At 38.0% G+C, this 11,517-nt stretch overlaps 1 protein-coding gene and 1 pseudogene across 1 annotated transcript; both read right to left on the bottom strand.

Annotated features, from left to right (window-relative positions):
- LOC109724943 lies at positions 123-4,660 on the bottom strand (annotated as a pseudogene).
- On the bottom strand, positions 4,822-8,589 carry LOC109724944 (dihydroneopterin aldolase 2-like). Its single transcript, XM_020253939.1, has 3 exons — positions 8,127-8,589; positions 5,738-5,942; positions 4,822-5,189 (listed from the first exon to the last, which is right to left on the bottom strand). The coding sequence occupies exons 2-3, from the start codon at positions 5,932-5,934 to the stop codon at positions 4,979-4,981; spliced, it is 408 nt and encodes a 135-aa protein (XP_020109528.1). The 5' UTR covers positions 5,935-5,942; positions 8,127-8,589; the 3' UTR covers positions 4,822-4,978.

Below are 11,517 nucleotides of genomic sequence, written 5' to 3'. Positions count from 1 at the left end.
TCAAAATTTTAAATTTTAAATTTTAAATTTTAAATTCTAAATTTTAAATTTAGATTTAATTTTAAATTTTAAATTTTAAATTTTAAATTTAGATTTTAAATTTTAAATTTTAAATTTTAATGTAAAATTTAAACTCGTTTCCATACAAAATCTATAAGAGCCTACCACAAGTATATAGCTCACCCCCAAACATATATATACGATTATCTAGTTAATATGTCTCCTCATGAGTACAAGATACATTTCTAATATGCAAGGTGAGCCGGCAAATCATGATACAGAATATCTAGAGCCAGTATTCACCGGCCGGAAGGATTTCTGTTCCAGGACAAGTATGATGGATCTCCGAGTTTCCTGCAAACAGAGGCAATAAATGAGAATGCTGGTCTCAGAGACCAACTATATTGCATGAAGAAAGAACTGACCGAATTTAGTATAACACACACCAAAAAAAGGAACAGACAAAATAGACGCATCGCATCATTATTTCAAAGAAACCCAAGCACCATTAATGAGGGGGGAAAATGGACATGAACGAGGATCGATTGTTATAAAAGAAACAATGCTCGCAAATCCTTATTGAGAGCAGTGAATGCAATAAAACAGTGAACATGGTTTCAGAAGTACTTATTGCAAATTTGTCCAAAAATTACGAGAAAAAGCAAGACAGGTTTTCATGGAGTTTCTTCTGCGTCAAGAGAAGATGATATGATTTGTATCTTATCATATTTGTCAAGGTTACAGCAAAAAAGTAACCAAATAAATGGTACTGCTACCAGGATAAGGAAAGACGAAAAAAGACGCTTGGCGAAACAGCATATGTTCAAAACTTGACAGTTTCCATTAAGAAGTTACTCCGTCAAAAAGTTACAAGTGCCGTTAAATTCTAGACGGAGAGGTAGGAGATTGAAATAATGAAAAAAATATATACTGAAATCAGAAGTTATAGTCCAGGTACCTTTCAAAATGCATTACAGCTCAGGTATCATTATGTATTTTAACCTCTTGCTTATTAGCAATTTAATAGTAAAATAGTTCGTAAATTTAATCTGCTTCTCATCTAATCCAGAATTCAGTTTTACCTAAGCTTGTGACTAATAAGTTGCCAATAATATAATCCATAATTTGCTCACCTTGGTTTTATCAAGTATACGAAAGTAAATGATGTCGCCAGAAAGAAGCAGAGTCCACCCACAGTGAGGTATGCAATGCCGAGTAAGTCATTCTTTCCTCCAAGCCAGCTTGAGGTCGAAAGCACCAGCTTCTTCTTGCCATTGAAACTGTACGTTTGTAATTGTTCTCCAATGTCGCCATTATGGTGTCGTACTCTTTTAGATCAACCTCAATTCTCCCATAAAACTTTCTGAATGTTGGAAGTACTGCAGTGCGCATCCAAACAATAAGATCCTCCTGTTCGCTCAGCTGTTCACATTAGAAATACCTCAGATCAATATCATTTTTGGCAATATGTTATTCATGGCAGCACAAAGAATACTTAAAATATCATAAGAAGAGGAGTTCTTTAAGAACGTCCAGGCTAATCTTGAAATTGTATATTGTCGCAGGCAAGACTACAGGTAATTAGAAAAGTAAACTGTAGATTTATTAACAATGCTGGCAAGTAATGGAAACTGACTCCAATCCCTGAAAATAGTCTACAAAAATCCCTGTAAAATCTGGGTTTATACATGCCCTTCGAAGTTACAGTCTACATGCACATCTGTTTACTTAAAACATTTTTTAGATAACTTTCAATACAAAACATACATTTCCATGATTTGCATGATTAATCGAATGGTTTTTTTGTAAGTAACTATACTTTCAATGGCAACTTAAGAAAATTCAAATTTCGCATGGATATATTTGAATAGCTGATTTGGAGGGATATAAATATAAAAAATCAGAGTGATTTCTGATTACCAGAGAAATTTCTATTTACACTTACAGATTTGTTAGGATCAAGCTTTCCGCCGCCTATGAGAGTTCCATTCTGGAAGTTCTTGGGAAAGACATCCTTTCCAAATTTGTGGTCCCTGTCACTCTTCCACGAAATGTCTTTCTTGTTCACTGTCAAGTTTGTATTGCCACGCGTAAAGCTGTACGTATCATTGAACAAACTGCACGCTATAAGACCACAATGAACAATTGGGGAACCATCAGGGGTGGTTTCCTCTGGGTCGCAATAGTTCGTCTCATTTGCCTTGCTGGAATCTCTCAATTGTTGGTCATTTTGGCTCTTCACATACCTGAAGTTGAATTGGATTACCACTTAAAATAGCACACTAACATATGAGGGAGATTTTGTATATCCACCAAATGTCAAGGTTATGTACAGACCTTACTTGAAATATAGCTCATCTTCAAATAGCTACACAGACTTTAAAAGTTTAAATTGTACCATCTATGCTTTAATCATAATTTTTTGTCTTAGAAAAAATTTTGCCATGTTCTTTTAGAACTTAACAGTTACCATCGAAAAAGCTATACAATATTCCATCAAGCAGTAGAATAATCCGCTTAAGTTATTGGATTTTCTGCTTGAAAAGTTAAAAATACTGTTAAGTTCTGACAAATGGGTATTTAAATCAAACAAGTAAAGTTTGAATATTTTTCAAAGGTCAGGTATTCATTTCACCATGCCCTACATATTTACCTTCTGTAAATTACTTAACTTGTTAACTGATATAAAGGTTTTGATCTAAATTCGACTCAAAGAAGAGGAGAACACAATAACCTGTTCAATAACAATACCACCTACGAACTGTTAAAATTGATATTTGTTCTAATAGTTTAAAAGGTGGAGGATGTATACCTCCTGTGGTTTTGGTAGAAGTTATCAAGTTGATAGTAGACATAGATAGGCTGATTCATATCCTTTGGAACCTGCAAAGAAACAAATATTTTGAACTAGTAACCAGGTAATTGAGAGTAATTATAAAATTATAACTAATGATTATTGCAATCAAGGCGCAATTTGGTTCAAGGACAACTTTAGATGGGATAACTCTTTTTGTTCTTTGGGCTCTCCCATTATCCCAAAATAAAAGAATATATAAATGTCTACTTTAATAAGTGAATTTTCATAGGGTAAGAAAGATAATTTGATATATGCCTCGTTGTCCCCAAAAACAACCTAAGTCTACCTTAAGAACTATCGTAAGAGAGATGCAAAAGCAGAATATCATTACCGTGAGTACTTGTGCAAGTTTTGTCAATCACTTTATTTTGGACGTAAAAAAGTTTATCATTGGTCATGTTATTCGGCACACAGGTGGCATCATATCGATCAACAATTTCAACAACCTATCAAAGTATATTAAAAACAATAACCAAAAGATATATCAACAAATATTGTTATTATTACCACAACGAGATAAAAAGAAACATGAAAATTCTAGCTTACGTTATTGGAAGCTAACAAAGCAGCGACGCCGATAGGAACGAAGATGACGCCGACAAGAATGAATACCGATATGACCTACATAAGATTATCATCTTCATGTCAATTAACCCTAATTTAAATCTCCTAATCTACAACAAATATTGAAAAAACATGTTCTAAAATCACATGAAAATTGAGATAGCTCAACATACCCATTGGGGAGTAAGAATCGGCTTACACGCCGGAAGCTCTTGCTGTGTGAATGTGGAATCTGAAACACAACAACCCAAAATCACACCTTTAAGAGTCTAATGGTACTAACAGAAATTCCAAAGCACATTTTTATCAAAAATTCAACTGGTTCTACCGTAAAACAACCAATTTGAGATCTAAAATACCCTACAATTATAGCAAATCCACAACTAGCCGAGTATAATAACTACGAAAACCAAATCCTAAGTCAGAAAAATAGCAATTGAACAACAAAAAAAGGAGCGATTTTGACGAGAGATTTACACTTGGGACTCTTTGAGTTCCTCCTCGGATTCGCCCCCTCGCCGGATCCGGAGCTCAATCCAGTGGCAGAGGCGCCCGTGTGGTTCATCATGGGTATCCCAAAATCAAAAACCGAAAAAGGGTTTTTTCAGCCAGATTAGAGATCTAAATATTAGAGATCTAAATCAAAGTGTTGGGCATTATTATTAGTCTCACATGTAAAATTATATTCAACAGGAGCATAATAAGTCTATGGTTTGCCTTTGAACGCTATTATTACTTCGTTATCGAAATGTAATCTGATCACGACTTCCATGAGTTCGCCAAAAAGGCTATATAAGTGCATATTTGGCTTGGCTTCTAAAATAACTTATATATAGAAAATCTGAATAGGTGATAAAAAACCTAAATAAGCGAAAGATTCAAGATACACTTTGTTGGAAACTGGAAATAACTTATTGGCTAAAATTTTAAAGTTCTTACTTTGAAACTAAATTCTGGTGTGGTAATGATATGAAAGTATTAGAATAATTTTAATGAAACAATTATTAAGGTTATGATGAGTCTAACTTGATTTTCAATGCTATTTTTAGATTTATTAAACAACTTTTTAAAATCAGAAGGATTAAATTGGAGCTTTTATTTTCCGAGTACAAAATCTCTGCTTAGCTTTTCATTGCAACAGAAGTTTAAAACTCGTCTTTTCACTGCTCCACTTAAAAATAAAATTAAAAAAAACAAACAATTAGTCAGAAAACTATTCAAAAATTACTTACGTAGAAGCTTCAGTGGGGCCAAACGAAGCAATTTTCACCTCCCAAAATAGAAATTAGATTCAATTAAAAGGTATAAAGTTCATGCGCAAAAATTAAGGGAGGAATACATTAGTACATAACAATCAAGTAGATTTCAGAATAAATGAGCTAAGAATGTGCAATTAGACAGGAGCAGCAGAAACATAGCAATTAGATATTAGCAGATTTATCACCAAAAATTAACAAAGGGAATAACGACTTCCTCTCGACAACAAACATTGCAAAACAAGATGCATAAAATTAACTTCGGTTTACTTTAGTACAATACCATGCTCAATATAAAATCTCACGTTGACTCGATTTTCTCGTGTTTTTTGTATCGAAGTATCTCAACACCTAAGTGATCGATAACACCATGGACAGCAACATGCGGTTTTCCGACCTTCACACGAACAGCAGAGATCTGAGGGAATTTGAGGAGAGTGGTATTCACAATAAGATGAGCCACAGATTCCAGAAGATTCTGCGATGGACCCTCCACTACTTCTCTAACTATCCTGCACAACACATATTCAAAGATTGAGAAACCTAAGCGAATGATGCAATTTGGGTAAAGAACGAAAGAATAACAGCTGCATTATTACTAGTTTGAACTTTATCTTTGCTTCTTTCTTCTGTTCAAATATGAAGTTTCAATTTTTGTAAAAAAATAAATGTCATTTTTATCACATTATAGATCAAATTATGTCATTTAAAAATATCAGACTGAGTAAGAGGAAAAAGAGAACAACTTTGTCAAGTAAACAAAAATGGATGTCAAATACAAGAGAAAAAAAAAGAGCTACAAAAAGCAGAATCCAGTTAATCATTTGTACATTGTTGATGACAATCCAGTTTTTGATATCTATAAAGTAATTTGCTAACAACATAAATTAGAGGCATATAACAAAATTAGACAAATACAACAGTTTCAAGTGTAACAAAAGTAAATTGTTGAGAACTCAGACAATCTGAAGAGCAAACAGATCACATTACACACAAAACCAAACAATAAGACAGAAAGAAAAGAAAAATATTAAATAACATATTTCAGGAAAGGAATTACCTATAAATGTCAGTGTAGCTAACAGTATCAGATAGATCATCAGTTTTACCAGCAGTGCTCAAGTCTAACCAGGCATCGACATCCACGACAAACTTCTGACCAAGCTTTTTTTCCTCTGGCTTCACTCCATGAAATCCGTGGAACTGCAATCCTCTTAATATCAGCTTGTCTTCATCAACAAATTTGCGATCGGCCATAAGTACGCCTATGAAAATAGCATTACTCGGTCCTTTTATATAGCATCAAAAGCATATAACAATGTAGCTAAACCAAAAAAATGTCTACAATCATGAGGTTCTAAATGTATACTAGAAGACAATTTGTTTATGAGGCGAGGCTTCTAAAGATTGAAATGAAAACCCTTCGACTCAGTTCTTTACTATACATGCCTATATTTTTTTTCCTACTCAAATGTTCAACATCCAGTATATCTAAGAGCAAGTGAAAATTGCAAGCAACACCAACAACAACAACAACAACAACAACAACAAAAAAAAGGTAAGAATCAAGCTGATTTACTTCTACGGTACTCAAACTATCTTGAAAAAAAATCAGCTCGGTAATGCTTTCATGACTGATAAGGTCGCCAACATCCAACTACAAGAATATAAAATGTCGGAAACATAAGTTTGGCTTGCTCTGCTCTGCTGAAGTAAATTAGTGTTTTGTTGGATCAAAAACCTTATATAAATCATCATTCTACCTCTTCTTACTACGTGCCAAACGTAAGACCGTTGGAAAAGATCAAGCAAATTAACACTTCCCATTAAACTAACATTGCCTTTGAAGGCGCAGCGAACAAATTAAAGTTGAGAAATCCCCTACCTCAAACTCTAAACTGTATCAATCATTCAATGTAACTATGGACTAGAGGTGCTCGAACGCTTATTCGAGCCGGAGAAGTTATAAACATGGCGCAGTGAGATTTCAATGATTAAAAGGTTATATGTTCATCATGTAGGTCTTTTAGTGGTTGTGCGTGGAACCGCATGCGCAACCGCCGTATCTAAGGCCCTCAACTGTAGGCCACACACCAACATAATCATGGTTTTTGCTGCTTAGAAGCTGCAACACCATTTGTTCCGACACGCAAAGAACTAGGTTTAGGAATTAACCTGGCCCCAGCTTGAAATCATCTTTTGCATGCACTAGCATTAGATTGAAAGAACCAACTTGATCATTGTTTACAAAATGTGAAATTTCTGACATGGTTTCTCAAACTAATACAAGTTTCACCCAATTCTACAATTTATTCTAAAAAGGGAACATATATATACAATTCCTCAAACCCCGGAATCGAATATTATTGAAGAAATATATTGAATTTACAGCACTAAATTTTGTTTCAAGTTGGTGAAATGGTACTAAATCCATACAAATTCATTGGAAAATAACAATTCCACAGAAAAAAAAAAAATCCTCTAAGCCCAAGTAGAGATTTACTCAACTCCCACGCCAAAATCCAAATTTGTGAGTGATTTGATTAATTTGGTTGGAATAATAAAGCTCCTCTTCCTCTTCTTTAATTTTGCCTCCTTTGATTCCCTTCCAAGTGTGGGATTTTGCGTGGGTAGGGTAGGGCGGTGGTGCTTCAAAGGTAAAAATGTATGACGTGTCCCTCAACTATGGGCTATTATGAAATGCCTCCTTACATTTTAGGTTTTGGTGAAAATGTGTAGAGACGCGCCCACTATAGCTCGTTTGCAAATAGGTCCTTCTTTTTAATTGCGACTCCTCACCTTTTAATTTTCTGGATTTAAATTTTTCTATTGAGTTAGGTTAAAAGTTTTATCAAATAAAGTTTTATCAAATATAATGATTCTAGTAGTTTTTAATTCTTAATTAGATAGATTTTGTTTGCCAAAAAATGGTTGAAGTTATTGAACTTTTATAAAATTACCAATAAATTTGCTAATTTAATCCGTGCATGTTCAAATATCGGATTAATTTGAACTTGGAATTATTATGAATCCAATCTAGTACAATTTTATTCCCAAGCATGCCCTATTAGTCTAAGACTTAGTTAATTCAGATTCGGCAAAAATTCGGTACGGGTATAATACGGATAAAATTCGCATCCTAAATTTTAAATTCGTTGGAAAATGCGGATAATAAACGGATTCGCCGATTATTCGGATATGTGATTTATACGGATATTATACGTTCACCAAGGATCAAAAATTCGGCTATTAAATTAAAATTTTTTCCTCTAAATTTATACTATTAGCATAAATACTTGTACTCATAATTTTTAAGAATATAAAAATAAAGAGCTACAAAATAGAAAGAAAAAAAAAATGAATTCAGCACTTCACATACAGATAATAGCAAATATTAACTTCACTCATAGTCATGGTCTCATGGAGAATATGAATTTGTAGTTTTGTACCAGATGAAGTGGGCGTGCGGCGGCGGAACTCGAAACCAGATTGCGTGCGCGGCCACGTGGGGGGTTCCGATGGCGAGCGGCGCGCGGCCGGGGTGGTTCCAAACTTCCGATGGTGAGCAGCGCTCGGCCGAGCGGTGCGCGGCCGGGGTGGTTTCGAACTGCCGATGCTCGACCTCGCGGAGGATTCCGATGGCGACTGGCGAGTGGTGCGCGGCCGGAGTGGTTCCGAATTTCCAATGCTCGGCCTCGCGGGGCGAGGATGGTTCTTTACAGGATGGTTCTAAAGAACCCAATCTTCCATGTCGAGACTCGGGAGGCGTGTGGCCCTGCGAGGGTTTCTGATGGCGATCGGCGAGCGGCCGGAAGGGGAAGGGATGGTGGCGCAGGCGGGGCCGAGGGGAAAGAACGCTAGGGCAAAAAAATTTTGAGAGAAAGTTTTTTTTTTTTTTTCTTTATTCGGGTGGGCGACAATAGGGATGTCAATGGGTATGCATACCTCAAAGTTTTTTTTTTTTTTCAATTCGGGTATGGATTCAGTTATTCAAGCTAAACGGATATGTATTCGATTGTAGGTATTATTAGAAAATAAAAATTCGACAAATATGAATATGGATATAGATTTTGTATTTACCCAACCCGAATCGGAATCAGAGCACGAACCCGAACCCGAATCCGAACCCGAATAGATTATATTATTTATTTATTTATTTATTTATATAATATATAAAATATTTAATAATTTTTATTTATTGAATCTTTATCCACCGGTATACAATAGACAATTTAATTTTCAAAATCCAAATCCTAATAAATCTTCTATTTTCCTCTATTTCCTTTATCCAATAAATCTTGTAACTGTGCCTTCAGTTCTTTCAATTCAGCGGGTGCCATCCTATAGGGTGCTTTTGAGATAGGGGTAGTCCCAGGGACAAGATCTATCACAAACTCAACTTCCCTATCATGTGGCATATCCGGCAACTTAGCTGGAAACACATCTCCAAATTCTTGCACAATCAGGATATCATCAATCTTGACGGCTTCTCCGTCACTCACAGAAATACTAGCCAAATAGGCTACACACCCTCTCCGTATCAACTGTCGCGCTCGCGAAGAGCTCATAGTCATTGCGAACAATGAACTCTAACACCCCTTATAAACAAACTCCTGCTGACTCGGTTCCCTAAAGGTCACCGTCCTGTTCGTGCAATCTATGGTGGCATAGTACTGTGTCAACCAATCCATACCCAATACTACATCAAACTCACCTAATTTGTGTAAAGCTAATAAATCCACTGGCATAATCCAGTCGCCTACCCGAACTGGGCAGCGAGGGCAAAACTCACGAACATCTAGCGTATGGTCGGGCACGATCACTCGTCCCGGATGAAAAGTAGGTGCTAAATGAATGCTATGCAACTCGGCAAACTGCCGATCGATAAAAGAATGCGAAGCACCAGTATCAAATAATGCACGAACACGAATATCATAAAGCATAATGATACCTGCTACGACCTCCTCTGCTGCTGCGGCCTCCTCTGTCTGGGCGGCATACATACGCCCACTCGAACCCTGCCGAGGACTCTTAGACTGCCGCTATCCCGGTGGTCGTCTATGCTGATATGGTGATGTCGGGATCCCCTGACCCGGAGCTGAAGGTGCAGGTGCAGATGCTGATGATGGGGCAGGCGAAGAACCTCTCGGGCACTCTGAACGAAAGTGGCCCTCCTGGCCAAAGATAAAACACTTGCCCCCACGTTGTGGACACTGTGGCGGAAAGTGAGGCCCACCACAAATGACACAACGTGGCTGTCGACGACGCTCAGGTGCTCCGCGGGGTGCTGAAGAACCTCGACCCCTCGACTGGCCCGACTGGCCTCTCGGATACTTCGGCGGTCTCCTGAAGGATTGCTGACCACTACTCTCAGTCACTGGTATCTTTCCTTTACTTCGATCCACAATGTCTCTTTTCTTCATAATTTCCGCTCCCTTCTCCACGATCAATGCCCGATTCACCACTTCCCTGTAAGTAAAAAGGTTTGACGCCTGGACCAATCTGAAAATCGCAGGCCGCAAACCCACCTCAAAAATACGGGCATTGTCCTCATCATCTCAAACCACAAAAGGAACACAGTGCAGTAATCGGGAGAACTCTCGCTCGTACTCTGCTACTGTCCTGTCCCCCTGCCTCAGGTTTCTCAGATCCCTTTCCATCTGCCTCTTCACACTCTGTGAAAAATAGGTTGTCGACAGTAATTCCTTGAACCTCGCCCAGGTAATCGTTGGCAAATCCACACGGGGGTCCTCACGGATATCTACCCACAACCTGTAAGCCTCGCCATCAAGGTGGTGTGTCGCAAACCAAACCCAATATCGCTCCTCGACGAAAGTATCATAGAATAGCTTCTCCATATGCATTAGCCATTTCTCGACCACCCAATAATTTGCTTTCTCCCCGTCAAAGATACGAGGGTTGCAACGACGAAATTCATTCAGTCGCTCCATCATTCGCTCTCGCTCCTCAACCCCAACCATCTCAGGTAACACTATCCCTGCTGCAGTCACATACACGGGTGATGGTACAACTGTCTCCTGTCGGGGCTCTACCCTCGGAGCTACTGGGGGTGTGTCTGGTACTGGTGACTGTGCTCTCACTGTCGCATCCCTGTCTGGTACTATAGGTATACGATCAGGAATCTCTCTGTCGGTCGTCTGCCGCAGTAGTAAATCCTCTAACCTCTTCATCCTGTCCTCCTGTCGTCGCGCGGCATCCATCTACTGTCGCGCTGTCGATGCCTGCTGTGTCACTAGCTGAGTCAACACTGCGAGCTGATCCTGCAACTCGCGGATCCCACTAGATCCAGAAGTAACGGAGGTCCCCACTTCCTCCGCATCAGCGGCTTCAGCCGCTCCAGCAACCATAGAACGAGTCGTAGGCATCTTAAGCTGCAACAAAAGTAAACATGGATTAATAAAACTTACACTATTAAACCTTTACTTCAGATATAAACCAACTAATCAAGCGAAAGTAATGAAATGTAACATATACTAACTTCCGATGTCACGTTGTCGGCCGCCAACGTGGCCCTCTGCAAAGTTAGTAATTGCACATTTCGATCAAACTCCTACCATTCGAAGTTTATAAATTACCGAATCAAAGTACTTTCGCTAACAACAACCTCAACTAGACCTCGTCTCTCACGAGCTTATTCTTATAGTCCAACCAGCCAAAGGTTTGCTAGGTCTACTAAGACTAAACCCTAGACTCTGATACCACTATAATCTGTCACGCCCGGGCACCAGCGGAAGTATATCCGGCACGTGCACAGACCCGCCATACACTTACAGTATATAAGGCGTCTACAAGAAAGCAAGTCGATAGGAGAAAAACATA

This window comes from Ananas comosus, linkage group 19 (genome assembly GCF_001540865.1).
Source record: "Ananas comosus cultivar F153 linkage group 19, ASM154086v1, whole genome shotgun sequence".
Lineage (NCBI taxonomy): Eukaryota > Viridiplantae > Streptophyta > Magnoliopsida > Poales > Bromeliaceae > Ananas > Ananas comosus.
The sequence above is the reverse complement of the archived record's forward strand: the minus strand, read 5'-3'. Positions and strand labels throughout refer to the sequence as shown.

Bases quoted from the DNA above. Each gene is read 5' to 3' on its own strand.
- LOC109724944 (XM_020253939.1), bottom strand. From the start codon at position 5,934: ATGGCCGATCGCAAATTTGTTGATGAAGACAAGCTGATATTAAGAGGA. The intron at 5,190-5,737 runs GTAATTCCTTTC...TGTGTTGTGCAG, and splicing joins AGCTACACTGACATTTATAG to GATAGTTAGAGAAGTAGTGG.